At 41.7% G+C, this 20,560-nt stretch overlaps 1 protein-coding gene and 1 long non-coding RNA gene across 2 annotated transcripts in view; one reads left to right on the top strand and one right to left on the bottom strand.

Annotated features, from left to right (window-relative positions):
• The window catches only part of LOC308314562 (uncharacterized protein), a 41,704-nt gene extending 26,211 nt beyond the window's left edge, over nucleotides 1-15,493 (bottom strand). The window contains exons 1-14 of the mRNA XM_080762192.1: nucleotides 15,392-15,493; nucleotides 14,206-14,287; nucleotides 13,286-13,301; nucleotides 13,135-13,168; nucleotides 11,140-11,242; nucleotides 9,811-9,835; nucleotides 9,200-9,275; nucleotides 8,768-8,874; nucleotides 8,383-8,446; nucleotides 7,381-7,453; nucleotides 5,996-6,020; nucleotides 1,531-1,846; nucleotides 839-979; nucleotides 47-76 (exon numbers count right to left, since the gene is read on the bottom strand). Of these exons, the coding sequence (XP_080618318.1) occupies nucleotides 47-76; nucleotides 839-979; nucleotides 1,531-1,846; nucleotides 5,996-6,020; nucleotides 7,381-7,453; nucleotides 8,383-8,446; nucleotides 8,768-8,874; nucleotides 9,200-9,275; nucleotides 9,811-9,835; nucleotides 11,140-11,242; nucleotides 13,135-13,168; nucleotides 13,286-13,301; nucleotides 14,206-14,286 (1,091 nt within the window). The 5' untranslated portion in view covers nucleotide 14,287; nucleotides 15,392-15,493. The remainder of the gene's footprint in view (nucleotides 1-46; nucleotides 77-838; nucleotides 980-1,530; nucleotides 1,847-5,995; nucleotides 6,021-7,380; nucleotides 7,454-8,382; nucleotides 8,447-8,767; nucleotides 8,875-9,199; nucleotides 9,276-9,810; nucleotides 9,836-11,139; nucleotides 11,243-13,134; nucleotides 13,169-13,285; nucleotides 13,302-14,205; nucleotides 14,288-15,391) is intronic.
• Nucleotides 15,494-17,698: 2,205 nt separating this feature from the next.
• Nucleotides 17,699-20,236, top strand: LOC308313777. Its single transcript, XR_013963917.1, has 2 exons — nucleotides 17,699-19,969; nucleotides 20,054-20,236. It is a non-coding gene; the product is annotated as an uncharacterized lncRNA (long non-coding RNA).
• Nucleotides 20,237-20,560: the final 324 nt, after the last annotated feature.

Genomic DNA, 20,560 nt, shown 5'->3' with positions numbered 1-20,560 from the left:
CAAAGAGAGAATGAATAGAAAAGATCAGCATGCTTTATGTTCTTACTCTGTCTCTTCCTGTGGAATCTCCTGCAACCTGCAAAAAACCGAAAGTTTTTAATTCATGATTGTGTGGTATCACTTGTTGAGAAGCCATGTTGATTTTGACAGCAAATTTTGATTTAGTTTTAGTCATAGTCTGAAAATTCTGTTAAGTTTTAGTAATATTTTAGTCATCTGAAATGTATTATACCTTTAGTCTAGTTTTATGTCACAACACGCTGCTATTTTCATAGCGCAACGTGCTATGAAAGCACAATAACTTGTGTTAGTTCTACTGGATCTCTTCTTCACTAGTCCCTCAACAATTTGTCTAGTTTTTATTTGTTATTTTTACACTTAGTCACAGTTATAGTCAACATAGCTTAGCTTTTATCTGGTTTTCGTCTGTGAAAAATAGTCTACGAATTTTTTTTCGTCACAGTTTCAGACAACAAACTCAACACCGCACCATATTGTAGCAGAGAGTATAATGTCGTTGCTGTCAGGAGGAAACCACCTTACTCCATTTTTGAGGTTTTTGATTGTTTTGCATGAATCAGTGCTATTGAACACGTCTGTGTGTCGTTTAAAAAATATTGAACCAAAGGAAAGTAGTAAAAAGTGCTTGGGATAAAACCTCTTAACTCCATTGGACCCTCAAACTGTCTGCTAAAGCAGCCAACTCCACCACCTCTCCCCCTCTCATGCAAGTAATTGACAATATATAAGGTGACATCAACTTTGATGAGGCGGTATTACTTCGTTTTCAAAATATAAGATTAAGGTGGAGCAGAGATATAATATGAGAGTGTTTTACTCGGCCTCTGTCTCCTCGGGCTCCTCTTCCAGGAGCTGCCGGCTGCACATTTCGTCCGTCAGTTCCTTGATGGCTCTCTCTGCCGCCTCCCTCGCCACCTCCTCCGCTAGGCGAGCCATCTCCACGCGCTCCTCCTGCAAACTACACAGACAGAGAGGACAATCTTCTGGACGGGAACCCCTTTTGGTGTTTAAAAAAAGCAGATCTACATAGCGCGGCACAGAGTGCCGCACTATGAGCTTGCAGATCTGCTATTTTCTTTTAAATCATGAAAATGTGGTGCAAATCTATATATATATATATATTCTTTCAGAGCGAACATTTTTTGCTCAAATCTTTCCTTCTGGGGGTCCCTAGAACAACACATTTTCAGATGGTGAGTCAGCAGCCAATTACATATATTTTTGGGGGTCCTTGATATGAAAATGTTTGAGAACAAAAACGAAAAACATGGGTTTTTCAGAAAACTGACAGGATTTAGAAGACATTTGTAGAATCGTCCTCAGGTCTAAATGGATTAAGTACTGTACTTAATTACAATTCTGAGGTATTTGTGCTTTAATTGAGTATGTCAAATGTGCTGTACTTTTACTCCACTACACTTTTTTTTACAACTTTTGTTACTATAGTTACTTTGTACATTATTATTACAAAACATAACCATATCAGCCCTATATAAAAAAAATGTATACCGTTCTTCCATGGTTGCCATGGCGACCCCCTCTGCCTCCTTCTTGATGCTGTCGATGAACGGCGTCCATCGGCCCGTGTCAGTTCCAGCGTCCACCGAGGCTTTGGCGCTTTCTTTAGCACTGTGCACAGAGTCCTCTGGGGCTTCTTCCACCACCAGCTCCGCCTCCGACACCTGCGCAGACCGCACGGAGCAGACGGATTGGAGCGGTGGCGTGGCGGCGCTCACGGATTGGAGCTGCTGTGTGCGTGATGCTTCTTGTTTGAGCGGTTCTTCCGGGTCCGAATCTACGTCTTCCAGTACCATGTCTGCTGAAGCTGAAAAACAGACAATTAGCCGATTTAGACCTGAGGTAGATTCTAAAAAAAACCTGGATTTGTTGATACCGTGTGATAATATCCATGTTATCCGATGTTAAATGTCGGGTAACATGATAAAATATCATGGGTTATGTATGTAAATGCTAGGCAATCTACAAGACATGTTATGAGTCTGTAGATCAGCAATTCTTTCTTAGTTTTGACACATTTCGAAAGCGGGAGACAACACTTTTGCCTCATCCTGATATCCAATATCCCATACGCTATCTAGTCATATGTCACATGCATTATCGTATATATTCCCCAACCCTATACTGTATGTATACAGTGAGGGTGAGGTGGCTCTATTGAACTTTGCTTGGTCATGTAATAATACAAGCTTTCCGTACAGCCTACAGCTGCAATGTTGGTGAATTTGACATTGTTTAAAACAATTTTCTGTTTGGATGAATGGGCTGTCAATGGGAAGTTGCTGGCAAGATGGCCGCAGTCTGAATATCGTCAATAATGTTGCTGCTCTGATAATCACTAATCAACACAACTGATGATATTTCTAATGTGATTTTTACCGTTCTCAAATCTTCTATTTAACGACTAGGTGTGCTGTCAGTCATGCCCATGTCTGGATAGCCTACTGTATGCACAGCTATATGCATGAGACATTTTCATTGTTAAAGGACCACTTCACCCATTTTCTACCCATCTTCATACATTCACTTCGTACTTAAATTTGAACATTGTGTAAAAGTTCATTTTCTTCTGTAATATAATTCAAAAAGTTAAACTTTCATATATTCTCAATTAGTATACAAGTAGGCTATTTAAAGGGATATTTCACTTTCAAAAAACGTTTTGGTCATTTTATCAGCTAGTCAGGCTTATGTGAACACCCCAGACAGTTTTTAAGTTGCTTGATTCAGTATTTAGATATTTGATATTCATTTTATCTGCCCATTGTAACTTCAAACTCCACTTTAACCATGACAGATTCATCAAAAACACCTGACCTTTTTTCTGGTGACTGCGATATTGTCCTTCTAATACACGAGGGGGCAGTGGTTTTTCATTTATTTATTTTTCTGCCACATTTTCCAAAACAAATAAAAATAAATGAAAAATCACATACTCGGAGGGCAGTATCAATCACCAGAAAAGAAGACGGGTGTCAAAAATAGCACCATGCACCAGAAATAGCAGCTTTACAAGCCCACAGCATGCCGCTGCTTCACAAAGCCTGTAGGCCACAGTTCACAGTTCAAGGCAAAGGTTGTCTTATCTGATAATTGAATTGACGTAATGGCGACTAGATAGTCTAGACCTCTAGAGGGGACACTTTCAGACTGTTGGTGGTGGAAGCATCAGTCCACCGTTACTGTTATGTTGACTGTTGGTGGTACTGTGGAAGCACCAGTCCACCAGCTACCGTTACTGTTGTAATTATTTTGTATTATTTAAATTATGGTGAGTATAATGTACAACTGTATGCTCTGTTTTCTATGTTACTTGTTTTTCATGTTGGGGACAAAGGATGAAAATTTTCTTTTCTTGGACGGAACTATACATACAAAAATAGATAGGATTTTGCATGAAATGCCCATGCAAAATCCTATCTATTTTTGTATGTATAGTTCCGTCCAAGAAAACAAATAAATTTAAATGAAACTTGTTTAGATGTCGCAATAAAACAGTGTTATCTAAAACCATATGATATGATACAACAAATCATCAACAACCAACCACACACATGAATTGCATATGGTATTGGGGAATGTTTGTCTAGATTCTGATGGGAATATAAGGGTGTTAAAATCACATTTGTTTTAGGATATGCATTTCATTTGCAAAACACAAGTTTTTTAATATATGTTTTATTTTGCAAAACACGCTTTATTTGTTTGCAAAGATTTGGCAGTAATATAGCATGTTTTTAAATACAATCATCAAAATATCTGGTTTATGCTTGACTGATTTCAAAGAATGAACATTAAAAACAAACATAGCTGCCCTGATTTATTCCATTACACTTCACAATTGTATGGCCTTAATCTTTTGTTTTTGTCCATTTTATGAAAATACATTTATTCTCATGACAAGAATGTATTCCATTATATCATCCAAGCAATCCCTTCTCTATGAAACGTATTATTTTATATAGTTTAAGAATAAGTGTTATTTACATTTCCGTATTAAATGCATGATCAACACATATAGGCTACAAGTAGAACTCATCAAACCAAGTAAGAGAACTCAACCTGAACGTTAAACAAATCTTACATCTCAACATCTATGAACAATTATTCATACAGTACAGTACGGTGAGGTATTCACGGATTATTACAGTAATTCACAGTGTATGCAGTGGCTCTCAAAAGTTTTCATGTCAAGGACCTCGACATTAATGTGTATTTGGCTGCGGGACCCCCTATTTGAAAATAATTTGTGCCAGGGACCCCACATAATTTGTGTTGTTCAAAAATGTCCGAACGTCTCACAAATGTTCATGTGCATGTGTGTGTGTGTTCTCTTATATTGTTTAGACTTCATGCTTATTGTTGTTGTACTTTTACGTTATTGTTTGTATAGCTATTGTATATGGCGTGACAACAATGGAAAGAAGGCCTAAGGCTTGATTGTGTTTTTACTTGACTGTATGTTGGCAAGTGCTAAGGCTAACGTGCTATTTTATGTGATTGCACCGAAATCTATAAAATCAATCAATCAATGTGTGTACGACTGTACATATGCATACAGTATGTGTGTGTGTGCGTGTGTCAGAGCGTGGCCCAGCCGTCTCCTCCTGCTGTTCAAGGGGCTCTCAGCGCCGTCCCCCCTGAAACAGAAGGAGAAGAGGACTGAGTTATCGCCTCACGTCGCACCACCTAAATGTTTGACCAAAGTTTGAGCCAACTTATTGTTTTTATAAATCAAGCAGTAAGGCTCCATTCATCTGACTCAAACGGCCTCTTCAGAAACTAGGAGGAAAACAAAGACTCATTCAATAAAATAAAATAAAAAAAGCATAGTGGTTGAATGTCGTGTACGCTCCATCACAAATTGCAGTGGTGAACAGAGTACTCAACTCCAGTACTCAAAGTATAGATACTCCAGCTTGGTCCCCGGGGCACAATGAGAAACGGTTTACACATACTGTAAAGTGTAAAGTAACGCTTCACCCATTTTTCAGCCTTAATGTATCTTCATATAATTGGTCCTCTTCAGCTCACTAATAAGACGGCAGTGTTGGCACCATTTGTCTACTCAGAAGAGAGCTGTGGACAGTTATGAAACCTGCCTACCAATGACATCATCGATGGGGATTCCAAGCTAATGGAAACCACAGCCTTTCTCTTCCCGTAAATATGGCAAAAAAAAGAAGTTTGAAATCTAGTTTGGAATTTCCAATGATGACGTATTCAGTGGTAAATCTCCACAGCCCTCCTCTGAGTCACAGAGTGGGTAGACAGAAATGGTGCCTTATTATAATGACCATTAGTGAGGAGTGAGGACCAATTATATGAAGATACAGTTAAGCCATTAAAACTGGGAAAGCATGTGTGTGTCATTTTAGATTTTATGTTGTACAAGCTCACGTACTGTATGTGAGAACTACTGTGAATGTGTGAGAACGATTCATTTAGAGGCCATTTGTACAATCGGCATCAGGTCTCAATGGGTTTTTCGTAAAGCTTGAGACATCTTGACAAATATTCTCTAAATTTCAGATGGGGGTCCGCGACCATGTACAGTATTGAAGTGGGTCCTTGACATTAAAAAAAAAAAATTCACTGATTTTTATGATATAAACTTGAACTGTGAATTGTGACATTACACACCCTTGTGAGTCCATTTACACAGTTAGATTTAACTTGTTTTGTACTATTGGTGCAGTGGTGGCTATTGTAGAGGTCCTCCAGGCTATCATCTAACTGCTACAGGGCTTCACTATGTTTTAAGTCTGCTGTCTCCCTCTTTTGAAGGAGAGAGGTAATGCAATGACGTCCGAACTATAGTGACACAATCTTATAGTGTCCAATTCTAAGTCCTGGATTGTGTTTTTTTGTGCATGTAATAAGTAGGACTTCTGCAAGAGGTACACCTCAAGAATGAAGGAATAAATGAAAAAAGTGGACACCACTTTAAATTTACCTTTCTGTAGAACTTCGGCAGCCATCTGAAAGTAGAAACACAGCAGTATATAAGCAAATGTTCTATGAATACAAAAACAAACGGATGCTTTCATAATTGTGTGTATTGTTGCTGCCAGGTAGACCTTTTTATGTTTTTTTTGGTAAATTAATGTGCACAAATCCTGTGCACAAGCTCACAACACGTCACATTGTGAGCTTGTGCACAGGGTTTTGCGGATTGTCTTTAACACGTTACCTCCCGTTGCACTAGGCGGGATCGTGAGGTCAGTGTCAGACAGTCAAATGCGCAAAATATCACAAGGTATAGACCGATTCCGTAGCGGGTCTCATGGTCGCAGCCTACGTATTTCCTGTAAGCGGAGACGACACATCTGCGGTTTCCCCGCACCAAGCTTCTACTACAGTGAATGGAAAAGTGACTGATCTTAGTCTGCTTCAAACGTTACTCTTTTACCTGTTTTTTACTAACACTAACATTACAAAGATCGGGATGAACCTGTGTAGTTTATGGCTGCTCCAACAGTAGTGGCAACATTAAAAAAAAAGAAAAAACGGAATGTCAAAATATCTACCGCGGTGGCTGAGACCAGAGCCATAGAGTAATGGTTGAGACAAAGCAGTGAAAGATACATAACGTCAGTCTTACCCAATACCCAATCTTTCTGTTTTAGGAACACAAGGCTGCTGTACTTTATACCTCATACTAAGCATTAAAGTATGAGGTATAAAGTACAGCAGCCATGTGTTCCTAAAATAGAAATATTGGGTATTGGGTAAGACTGACGTTATGTATCTTTCAGGACCTTTCACTGCTTTGTCTCAACCATTACTCAATGGCTCTGGTCTCAGCCACCGCGGTATGTAGGATGTGACCATGAGACCCACTACGGAATCGGTCTATATGAAATGGAGGTAAAGTCACCCATAGACATATAAACGTAGACGCCTCTTCCGGCTCTGGGGCGCTGTGATTGGCCAGTAGTTACAGGAGTGACATCACTTGGACAGCGACTCAGCGTGCCTTCAGCAAATGCCTTCAGCACTTCTAAATAAGAAAGCTGTGGAGAACTGTTGCTTGTGTTCACTCTTTAATGTTTTCTGTTAGTAATCCCCCCTGGCTCTGATGTTGTATTGTTGTATTAATAACTTTGTTGTTTGTGTTTGTTTGTTTGTCTTTGGATTAAATTAAATTAAAGAAAGATGAGATCCCTCGTCTTGGCACAGGCGTGAAGAACGAGGCTCAAATGCAGAATAAATAATGGACCTTGATGTGAAAAGGGTTGAAAACCACTGGCCTAAAGAGTTCAATATTCAAAACAAACGTTGGATTACTGTGTGTGTTGTTCTAAGTTCTAAAAGTAAGCTGCTGCTCTTAAAACTCACAGAGTCGTCCTTGGGTTTGATGACGAGCTGAGGCAACCGGAGTCCCAGTCCCGACACGAACCATCCCACCATGCTGCAAAAACACACCGTCAGTCATTTAGGGGTCCCTGAACCCTTCAAGGACCCCTGGTGTTCCCTAAACCCAACACGATAAAAGATCTGCCTGACGTTCGTTCCCCCGAATGAAATGTATCAATTAAAGCATACATGGGATGATGGGCAACTGGCGGCCTTCACTTAATATGTAATGTGGCCCTCTGGAGTGACAGTAATATGTAATGTGGCCCTCTGGAGTGACAGTAATATGTAATGTGGCCCCTCTGGAGTGACAGTAATATGTAATGTGGCCCTCTGGAGTGACAGTAATATGTAATGTGGCCCCTCTGGACTGACAGTAATATGTAATGTGGCCCCTCTGGAGTGACAGTAATATGTAATGTGGCCCCTCTGGAGTGACAATATTATGTAATGTGGCCCTCTGGAGTGACAATATTATGTAATGTGGCCCTCTGGAGTGAGTGACAGTAATATGTAATGTGGCCCTCTGGAGTGAGTGACAGTAATATGTAATGTGGCCCTCTGGAGTGACAGTAATATGTAATGTGGCCCTCTGGAGTGAGTGACAGTAATATGTAATGTGGCCCTCTGGAGTGACAGTAATATGTAATGTGGCCCTCTGGAGTGACAGTAATATGTAATGTGGCCCTCTGGAGTGACAGTAATATGTAATGTGGCCCTCTGGACTGACAGTAATATGTAATGTGGCCCCTCTGGACTGACAGTAATATGTAATGTGGCCCTCTGGAGTGACAGTAATATGTAATGTGGCCCTCTGGAGTGACAGTAATATGCAATGTGGCCCTCTGGAGTGAATGACAGTAATATGTAATGTGGCCCCCTGATACAGTAATGTGGCCCTCTGGAGTGAGTGTGGAAATATAAGTGTCCCTCTCCATCGTCAAAGTTGCCCGGCCCTGAATGAAAGGTTCAAAGCTAACCTACCGTGAAGCTTTGTCGTCCGTGTCCAGAGAGATTCCACTCAGAGACTGAGGCGGTGGAGACACGACTGCATGGAGAATACATGAAGAAAGCCACTTCAATCATTTGCTGACATTGTGCAGCATGCACATTGCATACAGTACGTATAACACATACATCATGCATGCATTGTTAAACCAGCAATCCATAGTGTTTTTTTTGGCCGGAAATAATAGGATAGTTTAACCAATCTGTAGAAACTGTATGTTAATACAGTATAATTAGCACATGTGTTTGGTAATTAATACAATATAACTAGCACATCTTTAATGTAAAGTATGTTAATACATTAACTAGAACATCTGTATGGTAGAGTATGTTATAACTACTACAGTGTGTGTGTGCATACCTTTGTCGTGAGAGGCCATTGAGCGGCTGGGCCGGGGTGATCCTTCTATGGCACCAGGAAGGTGAGCCGGCTGAGGCATGGACTGTTTGATCCAGTTCACCACCTGTCTGTGAGGAGGTTCTGCTATTAGTCCATCTGCAGTATACAACATGTCAAATATAGATTGTCTCCAAAAACTACACAATCTACAAGCTCAAAACGCGCCGCTTCATGCCGCATTTGGAACTTGTGGATCTGCTACTTTTGATGCTTTTCCATGACGCTGTCGTATAATGAAGTATGGCATTAATTTATATTAAAAAAGAACACTTAAACTTAACACTTAATCGTAGAAACGATTCTACAAATGTCTTCTAAATCCTGACAGTTTTCAAGAAAAAAAATCATGTTTCTATGTCAGTGCTTCTCGTGTGTGTGTGTGTGTGTTCTTACTGAGAAGGGCTGAACTCTTCTGCCTCATCGTCTGACTCCATTTCAATCACCGGGATGTGTGGCAGGGGATCATAATCTGACAAATCAATCAATCGATCAATCAATCAATCAATCAAGCATAACTTGGTAGTGAAGTAAAAAAATGTTTGACTTGTTTCCCCACATTTCCTGACGGCGTAACGTTGATATATATATATTTTTTTTCCAATGTCCAGCTTTTGGTGTATGTGCACAAACGTAATGCCATTGACAATTTGTCTAAACACAAACATTGTGTAACATAAACATTGAAGACGAAAGTGAGGACGTAAATTCTGATTGGCCGGAATGAGATGATGTATTTCTTTTTTCAGATATTTTTCTGTGGCTTTCACCTTTATTTTTTTATAGAGGGATAGGGTGACAGTAGGCTGACAGGAAATGGGGAGAGATATGAGATATGACATGCAGCAAAGGCCGTTGGGATCGGGAGTCGAACCCTCGGCACACTGCCAGACTGGATTACCAGCCAAGGTGCCCAGACGGCTACGCCAGCCGCCTGGGGAATGAGATGATGTATGATGATGTACGATGATAAGAACGCCCCTCACTGTGATTTTTAAATGACATACCTGGCATTTGATTGACTTCAAACACCTGCAGATAAGGGATAGAGTATAGCATTTGTTCACAAATACTTACATAAAAATCAATACACTTTCTAAGTCTATAGGTTATCTTTCTAAACCTTGCCATTCCTAACTATTTCTTGGTACACTGCTTTAGAAAAGGTTTCGGTGAATATGTTTGTTTTAATCTACTTGCAAGCCCATAAAGCCCCATTGTGAACCTGGACATTTTGAGTACCGTAAAGTTTTATATTACAAATGTTGATGTATGGGTCCCCAGCATGTAGAAACTGAGTATGGGTCCCCAGCATGTAGAAACTGATGTTATAAATGTTGAGTATGGGTCCCCAGCATGTAGAAACTGAGTATGGGTCCCCAGCATGTAGAAACTGATGTTATAAATGTTGAGTATGGGTCCCCAGCATGTAGAAACTGATGTTATAAATGTTGAGTATGGGTCCCCAGCATGTAGAAACTGATGTTATAAATGTTGAGTATGGGTCCCCAGCATGTAGAAACTGAGTATGGGTCCCCAGCATGTAGAAACTGCCGGATGCTAACTTGCATATGTTGGGCAATTTTCATAATTAGCATAATAAGCTGGGGTACCATTAACATCCTATATAAGGCAAACATTTCAAAATGTCATTATGCTTTAAGTAGCATGTGACGGGTCAAACTAGGGTTTTTTCAAGATTCTGAATCCATTGCAAGCAGTAGCCCATACTCAACTTTTCTAACAACACTTTAGGGTACTCAAAATATCTGGGTTCACATTCTGGGAAGTGGACCTTGAAGAACTCTTGGTTTCACTACTTTGGAGAACTTTAGAATAATTGAATGATGTAACTCAACTACACATTTGACAGATCAACCTTCACTTGTAGTTGAGCATATTGAGCAAGAGTATCTACACTTTGACTTGAGTACTGGAGTACTTTGTTCACTACTGAGGATAACCAATTAAAAATGCAGTGCCCTAATATTGTGATGTCACTATATCACTGCTTTTCTTTCATTGGCATGTTTGATTGTCAAGGTTTCAGCCTCCAATAAGAAACCCTAAATACAAAGGGAAAGACATCATTGCACATAACAACCACACCAAGGGGTCTAATGAAGTACTGTCACCTCATAGACAGAAAAATGCAAAAATCACAGAACGCACATATTTAAAAGACGTTCTGGGAGTTTCATCCAGGGTGTGGATGAATGTTGTTATCTACTGTAGAGCAAAAAGAACCCCAAAGGGGTTCCCGTCCTGAATGGGTTAAAGGGCCTATTTAGGCACCTGGGATTGTATTGTTTTCGTGTATGTATGTGAACATTTACCTCGGTATGTTCAACATCGTCAATTATCTCCTCTTTGTACTTCTCCTCCGGCTGAGGCAGTATATTGGTCAGACTCTGAGCTACCCAGTTGATCACGGCATTCCTGAGAGAGAGAGAGAGAGAGAGAGAGAGAGAGAGAGATATTGTTCTGTATTGCACCAAAAGAATGGATAAAGTAATATTTTTGCGACCGAAGGTCGCAGTTAACTATAGAATTGTGCATTTCCCGTCAGTGTGTCAGCCAGGCACCGTTAGTGTGTCAGGCACCATATATGGTGCCCAGGTCTCGTGACATCATCAGGGATGGAGATCCCTGATGCCATATTTGGAGATCCCTGATGTCATCAATATTGGCCAGCAACTCTATGACCTCAAACTCTTAGATCTCCATATATGGAGCTGACCTGTTCTGACATTCCATTATGTTGATCCTTCCCCATTCATCCTTCCTCTTCGATGTCTCCCTTTTGACTGATACCTGTCCATTTAAACTCTAGACGGGCCCGTCCCAAAGTTATTAGTGCAGCCGTGCTGGCAGCCGGCGAAAACTAGACTTCTTAACAGGCCCGAAAATTAAGATCTTACCGCCCATGCCAAAGCAAAGGGCCAGCGCTCGCCCAGCAGTCTGCAGTCACCCAGGCGGATGTGTGCACGCCCTCAGGCGTGTTACTGGTTAATCACATTAAGTGACTGGATTGCATTAAATGTGGTCATACCGTACCTTTCTCCATCGTCTGCTGACTGATGGATGGGAAAAGAATGAAACATAAGGAACATATTAACCACATATCGTCACACGATTGTTTAAAAAGGCTTATGAAATGTTGCCATATACCGTCATGGCCAAAAGTGCGAGGGCACATTGAAAGTATAGGTTAATAGACTGACGTCACCTTGACTTCACCAGTGTTGGACCTGCTCAGTCGGGGGGAGCCTGTGGGGGTAGGCTGTGGTAGAGCACTGATGAAGCCATTAGACAACCAGCCTAGTACGCCACTGAACACAGAGAGAGAGAGTGAGAGAGACAGAGAGAGAGAGAGAGAATCAGAGGTCTTCTATAACCTGTATCTGTAGCTTTTACTGCTGTGCTGTCTCTGGTGCCTGAATTTCCCCCACAGGATCAATAAAGGCATCTGCCTATCGATCTATCATACATCTCGCTGCAACAATTGGATTTGGAAGCCCCGCTCCATTGAAAGAAATTCTCTCAGCACACGCACGTTCACGCGACTCCACATTTTGCACAACAACTGCTAAGTACTCTGGCAAGGTTTTAGGCTTATACCATCCCGCCCGCAATATCTTCACATATTGTACAGTAAGCATACATTGCCTTATTACGCAATACAGGAAGGCTACTTCCTCAAGTGGTGCACCGTCATATTCGTCATCACTTTAGGCACTATTTACCCCAACACAGATTGGACTGATTCTCACACAGTACAGTACAGTACAGTTCAATACTGTACTCTACTGCAGTGTACAGTACAGTATGCTACTGCACAGTACAGTATGCTACAGTAGAGTACAGTATGATACAGTACAGCACAGTACAGTATGGCACAATACAGTACAGTAGGTACGGTACAGTACAGTATGTTACAGTACAGTATGCTACAGTACAGTACAGTACACTCCAATGCACAGCAATGTCTGCCCCTACAGTATGTCCATGTATGTCTCCATGCATGTATGTCCACTTCAGTATGGCAACACAGACACACACACCCACTGACCACTGCAGCAGCATCAGGGATCTCCATATATGGGCTTAATATTGATGACATCAGGGATCTCCATATATGGGCTTAATATTGATGACATCAGGGATCTCCATATATGGGCTTAATGTTGATGACATCAGGGATCTCCATCCCTGATGATCATGCCTTTGGGTGACTAACTAGTACGATGGGAAATGTATGTTTTCATAGTAAAACATAATCCCTGTATGGTGACACGAACACACACGCACACGCACGCATACACGGTTACCTCTCTTCTGAGCTCTCCCCATCTGTCTTCTTCACTGTGTGTGGAGGTTGAAATTTACAACATTAATATACATTATACAATACATGTATGGAAATATTAACACACAAACAAACACACACACACACACATGTTTAAATGAGAACATGCTCACCCTCTTTCTTGCCGGGCTGTGGGGACACAAAGAGAAAAAAAATACATTTTAATAATAAAATAAGTTGCGGATGCAGATCTACAAGCATACAATTTTGTAACTACTGTAACAATGTGATGCATCATCATACGACAAGAATATCCTCTTCCTTCAGGTCTTACCAATGACACGTTCCATATAGTGTAGCACAGTTTCAAGGACCCCATAACTCTGAGAGTGTACAAATGGACCCTTACAGGTACATTCATTTTGGTTCCATTTGTACACACTTTGAGACCCACTGATGTAGCAGTGTTTCCAGTGAGCCAACATGCACAATATTAGCACTCTGACTCTGTTTGACCAGAATGCAACAGAGCCTTCTTTAGTATCATCGGTAAGACATAAGCAGGAAGCAACAGTACGTTTTAACCGGAAGTGCATAATTTATTTGTCAATGGGACCCGGCCAATACTGGTGATAGCAGGCGAACATGCGATGGTCGAAAAGTGGGCGGCGGAACATCGGAAATATGAAAATAATTCATCTTTTGGGCGACATCGTCCGGCGATAGTGGGCGATAGCCGATTAGCCGTTGTTCTCCTGCTGTTAAAACACACTGTAAGGAAGAGGCCCAATTTATTTTCAATATGGCCGCTGTGCATAGAGCCTATTCGTGCACGATACACAACCATGTGTATAAACAGGCACTCTACAATTCAACATACATTCTGAAGACAAGGCCTGATTTATCTCGGTTGCACATCGTGTCTTGCACCGGGGAATACAAGTACAACCGATCTACATGCTCAGAAGGAAACATGTTGTGAGCTTGTAGGTCAGTTATTTTCTGTACAAGACAAGTGTGTGTGTGTGTGTGAGTGTGTGTGTGTGTGTGTGTGTGTGTGTGTGTGTGTGTGTGTGTGTGTGTGTTCCCGTACAGCAGGTTTGGTGGTCTCTTCTCCCAGTGCTTCAGGGCCACCAGGGGGTTGGGGCACCACTTTCACCACCCAATTAAACATCCTGTTGAACACACGCGCGCGCACACACACACACACACACACACACACACACACACACACACACACACAGTGTTTTTTGTGTAGTTCACGTGTGGAGACAAAACCATTAAGATTTAAGTCTGTATTTTCTATTTTGTCATACTGTACGAGGATGCCAAGCAATCAACATTTCAACAAGCTCACACCACGCCACCGTGAGCTTGTAGATCAGCTATTTTCGGGCACGAGATCAAAGGTTTTCAGCAGAGATCAAAAGGTCCATCTCCTGACATATATCCTAATCCCTAGTTCGTAGTAGTACAGGATGAAGTAGTGTGGTATTTATACACAGTATGTCTGGTCTAAATCCTGGATTAGCTGCAAACAATTGATTCTGAATCAACAATTGTTGGGTTTCATTAGTACAGGGAAGACTGTATACTATATTGTACAGTGACTGAGAATGTTTTAATTCAAAATGAATGTGCTAGTAATGTTCATTTATCCATTTGTAACTCGGAGAGTGCACACACAAAAATAACCAAATTGGTTAAAATGTTGGTTGCATCTGCACAGTAAATTGAGTTAAATTAATACAGAGGATTTTGATTGTGTATACGTGATAGCCTACACACCTCCACGCACTATAGTAGGCCTACATCTGCGACCTCAGCCGAGCATTCTCCAATTTCAAGATTGATTGATTGATTGAAATAATGTATTAACAGTTTTCAGAATTACAGTACATTTCAAGCACAAACTCAATGCAAAGACTGTTAACTGTGAGTAGACGACCCAATTAAGCATTACAATTGTTTACAAGAGGGTCCACCATGTTCAATTCATCAAAACATTTAGAGACGTAATAGACACTTCTATATAGTCAAAGAACAGAACAGGAATTCATCATAAAGGAGGTAAAAAGGGAAATAAACATATACAGTGAGGGGGGAAAGGGGGAGAGGTGGGGGGGAAAGGGGGAGAGGTGGGGGTGATTCAGATTTTACGGGGGCCTCCGTAGGTATAACTTTGAGAGCGGTTTTGACAATAAGCCTTTCAGCACATAACTTATCAAACTTCATCCAGGTGAAAAGGTAGCACAGAATGATGGATCATTTTTTCTTACCTGTGTGTTTAGAAGTGGTTCTGCATTCCTGGTGGTGGCTGGAGAAGTCCAGCGTATGTTCTCTTCTGTTGGGATTTAGCTCAATAGGGCTAACAAGCTAACTGGATTAGCAGACAACCCACCTGAAGCCAAGGACAACTCATTTGGAGTTTACAGAGTATTACCACCACCTCCTAGTGCTCAGGTCCAGTGCACTGCTTACTGCTTACGCCAGGGCTCCACTGGGCGCGTTTGGGAGCGTTGCGTCTCCGACGCGTGCGTCAAAAAACGAACCGGTTCAATTTTAATGGTGACGCACGCACGCGGCACGCACGCGCAACGCGGGCAGTGGAGCCACCCTTCATTGATTAAAACGCGCCCAGTGGAGCCCTGGCGTTACTGTATAGCGAGTCAAGCACTGGACCAGGGCTACACGCAGTCACGCACCTCACCTCCTGCATCAGGGAACAGTCAATCACTCACAGCCCACAAAGGAAATGGAAAGGGAGGCATTCTGTATTTTTAATACACCCAGCAGATGGCTGCTCAGATGGTGACACTATTGTTGGCACAAATTAATCTGCCTTGATACGCTTTGAGTGACAGAACAGTATTGACAAATCTTTAGGAGAGTAGCCTACAGATGTTACCATTTTTATCAGAAACAAATCTTATTTGCGAAGCTTCACTCTCCTCATACCTCAACCAAGCACTACCTCTGGTCCATAGCCCTAATGTCGTTGCTGCCGTTGTTAGGGCTGTGGACCACCAGAGCTAGACCAGTCCAGTGGTTCTCAAAATGTGCGCCATGATGAGACGAGGCACACCTGGAGAGTGTTTTGGGATTAAAACCAAGACGCTCAGGTTCAAGAGGTTTAACCCTTTAAAACCTGCATGCAGGTGGCTTTTGGTTTGCTCCTTTGATGTTTCACTCTGCGAGGAGGTTTCAAAATCTCACGGTGTACTGTAGCCTAATTTCATTAATATTGTCCATTTGGTGTTCATTGGACACAACAAGAAGTTTGAAATCCAACTGAAAGCCTACCTATATCCTTCTGCTTTGGCATGTTAATGCAGCATTGTCCAATTGCAGTAACACATGGTGCAGCAAGAATGTAAAAAGCTGTTCATAATGATATTTTGTGGAAGTAGTGGTGCCCCAGACAAGATCCAGCTCTGCCAATTGAGCTTAGCTTAGTTTCGTTTTATTGCATAGGTTTGCTGAGGGGGAGACTGGGGTTCAATTCCTGAGCGATGCAAATCACTACATGTAGCAGCTTTACAGATGACATGTTTGCATATCAGAAGCCAGCTGGCCAGACATCATGGCTCTAACTCACACACTCTATATAAGCACACACTGCCAGTTTATTAACCACATACATGAACTAGTTGCACTTATTGTATGGACTATACAGTAAGTATAGTCCATACTATGCTCTATGCTAGGGTCTCTACTACTCTATAGTATGTTGCTCTATACTATTATAGTGATTTGGTGTGTAGAAGAGTCTACAGTCTACACACCAAATCACTATAAATTCACGTTAAATAATAAGCCGATTGACAAATATATTCTTTTGTTTGTTGTTGAAACGGGTAGGCTATAAAACAAAAGGAAGGAACACAAATGAAGCCTGAAGGGTTTTGTTCCCCCTGTAATTTATTTTTTCATGATATCTTTTCTTCCATTGTTATTCGCTAACTTAGTTAGTTATTTAAGGATTATGAGCCACATCATCTGATATATCGGAAGAGACATAGCATGTAACTGTGTGTGTGCACTTCCCCTATCATCATGGCAAGTTTAACCCCAGCAACTGATGCATGGCAAGTGTTAGAGAACATGGGGTCGAAGGCCCGCGGCGACCACCCCAGTCTGTAGACAGACTTATAATAATGAGCATTAGTGAGGATCAATTACGTCATTATATGAAGATAATGGAGTCTCATTATCTATAATTAGATTATAGGAACGCACACTGGACTATATGTATTATATCTGCTGATATTCTATTGGCCAGACCTGCATCAGATAAAACAGATAAAATGTCATTACTCATTACACAACGCATTGTGACAGTTCAGTAGATCCACTGGGGTTAATGTTGGGCAGTGTGTGTGAGGATACAATAACCTGCGGTCGGTCAGTGCAGTCCCGTCAGACAGGAGGAGGACCTGAGATGATCCCATTATGAGCTTATGTGGGGATAAGCTGGGAGCCACCCACAGCAACATGACAGCACCTTACTTACGGCTGGCCTCAATCCTGATGCACCCAATGATACAGCTGCTCCCACACACACAAAACATTAGGACTGTTTTTATGAAAGGGTTGTTTATTTTTTCATCAAATATTTTGATGTATATACACATTACACACACATAATACTGACACAGAGAGAGAGAGAGAGAGACTACAACTGCCCACAAAATGTGGTAGAAGACTAGAAGTCGAGCGCCACTTCACTTTAGTCTTGCCCATTGTATGTACATCAGAGATACATACTTCCCACACTGATCAATCACTGATATTGGAATCACCCACAATTGACCAACAACTCCCATATCTAGCAAGGTAATGAGCTGTGGTGCACGGATTGCACGGTGGGGCGGTTCTTGTATTTGTTTTTTTACTGACAATAAGGTTAGAAATAAGTCTTGGGTAAGGCATAGTTTTACTGGGGTAAGTGGGGTTAAGGTTAGGAATAAGGTTAGATTGACCGTTTAGGCATAGTTTACAGAGGTTACGTTTAGGAATACCAGGCTGAGCAGTTGCGCCGGCTGTACGCCAGAGGCGACAGTGTTTTTGAGGCGAGCGTTCTGGTAGTCCACTGCATCTGGTAAGGATGTCTAATAGAATACAAACCACCTCCACCTTCTGCTAAGTGCATTCTGACACTGTCTGTACCAAGTTGATCTGACTTCCCATAAGTTCTCGCCAGCTCTTGCATAAAATCAGGAGAACAGAGTTGACCTCTGACATAGAGCTATACTGTACATATATATTATTAACAGAGCAACTACTTTTAAAAATATTTGGGAAAACTATAATTTTTGTGCCATTTCAAATACATTTGGATTTGGTCTTAAGATTGAGAGAGAGAGAGAGAGAGAGAGAGAGAGAGAGAGAGAGAGAGAGAGAGAGAGAGAGAGAGAGAGAGAGAGAGAAAGGGAAAGCTAAATCCTGAGTGGCTGATCTGTGATGGAAGTTAATCCTGATGACTTCTGGCATTAAGATGCAGATCTGCTCAAACATTAGACACACACACACACACACACACACACACACACACACACACACACACACACACACACACACACACACACACACACACACACACACACACACACACACACACACACACACACACACACACACACACACACACACACACCCAGTGTTTTCATTGATGTACGTTTCTTTGGCTCACTCCATGCTCCATGTCTATTCTTCCAGCATACCCTAGCTATTGTGAATGTGACCTGACCTCCAACTGCTTTTAATAGGAATATAACAACACATTTACAACATCACGGTACATTTGTGCCTCCTGGTGGCCAGGAATTAAAAGTACCTCACGCCAGAACCATTGCAAATCTGCACAGCAAAAAGTTGCACATATGGTTCCGTGCAAGTTACACAGCTCGAAAAAAATGCACACGGAGCTCAGAAATGAGTGCACTCGAGAGACTCGTTTTGCCTTTTTTACCGGTTTATTTTAGTGTGATTCAAGGGAGGAAGAAAAAAATACAGAAACATTCTCTAGCTACACAAGGAGTGCGCAGGCGATACAGACCATGCCCTGCATGCGTCAACAACACCAAGCCTGAGTTATGCCGTGCCGCGCGCATTGGAAATAGGCGAGCGCGTATTTCCAATCGCGTGGAAGTATAAAACATCCTTTTACAAGTACCTTCACAGTCATTTTTGACCGTGATTCTGCTCATCGAAAGGCACAGAGCTCAAAACAGAAGAAAAATGTACAAAACGAGAGGTGATCAAATTAAAAGTCTAATAAAGAATCGTACGAAATAAGATCCCCCCGCCCACACACACGCACGCACAAATGTCCTAAAAACCCATGAAGTAATGTTGTTGAAATACTCGATTAAACAAGCTGAAATACAGGAAAGGAGCCTAGAGCAAAATACATTGTAGTGGTGGTTCTATAATAATATCCTGTGGACGTTTTGTTGAATTTGTTGCATGTTATTACAACATAATGGCACTTGGGGGTGTTTGGAGAAACATTTATTTTGGCTGCGTGCTGCACGATGTGTTTGTGCATGTGATGTGTGTCTGTTTGAGATAGACAGACAGACTGAGAGATGGTGGGAATGTAGAGAGAGAGAGAGACAGACAGACAGAGAGAGAGAGAGAGAGAGAGAGAGAGAGAGCTTGGCAGAGTGGGGGCCTCCAGTGCAGTGCAACACACACACACACACACACACACACACACACACACACACACACACACACACACACACACACAACCATACAAACCAGCTAGCATGTGTATCCCTGTCTTGGGGTCGAACAGTGTGCGAAAATACTAGCCTATCAAAACGCTCACTGTGTGACGCGTTCATGGATCTGTTCTCGGCGAAGAGATTCGGGAAATAAAGGAGAAGACCTTAGACCAAGTATACAGACAGACAGACCCACAGTTAATGTAGAAGTATAATAGCAAGACACAAAGAAAAGTAAAGGCAATGCCCACTGCCAGTGAACACAACAAGGCTATAATGCCAGGAGGGACAGAGCAGCAAGATAAGAGACGAGAGCAGGATAAACAGAGGATAGGAGCTCCCAAAGGAAGTCATCTCAACAACATCAGGCAGAGAGAGAGAGAGAGAGAGAGAGGAGAGCTGGAGTTTGTCCATGTAGGTCACAGTCTCTCCCCTCCATTCCTTCACCTCACAGCAAAACGCTGAGTGTTAACTGAACTCAGAGAGTTCAGATGAGACTGAAGGAACAGCGAGCATTTAAATAAAAATGTGCTCCACATACATCTTGGCTGTAATCTCCTTTCCTTCCTCTCCCCTTCCCATCCCTTTCTCTCCCCCCTCCATCTCGCTCTTTCTCTCTCTCTCTCTCTCTCTCTGTCTCTCTCTCTCTCTCTACTGTACAGTCTTTGCATGTATTTTTTTATTCTCCAGGCTCTATACTGAATGCCTGACTGACGC

Source organism: Protomyctophum bolini (assembly GCF_963924005.1).
Source record: "Protomyctophum bolini genome assembly, chromosome: 4".
NCBI classification, from domain to species: Eukaryota; Metazoa; Chordata; class Actinopteri; order Myctophiformes; family Myctophidae; genus Protomyctophum; species Protomyctophum bolini.
Note: the sequence above shows the minus strand (reverse complement) of the source record. Positions and strands in the feature narration are given on the sequence as shown.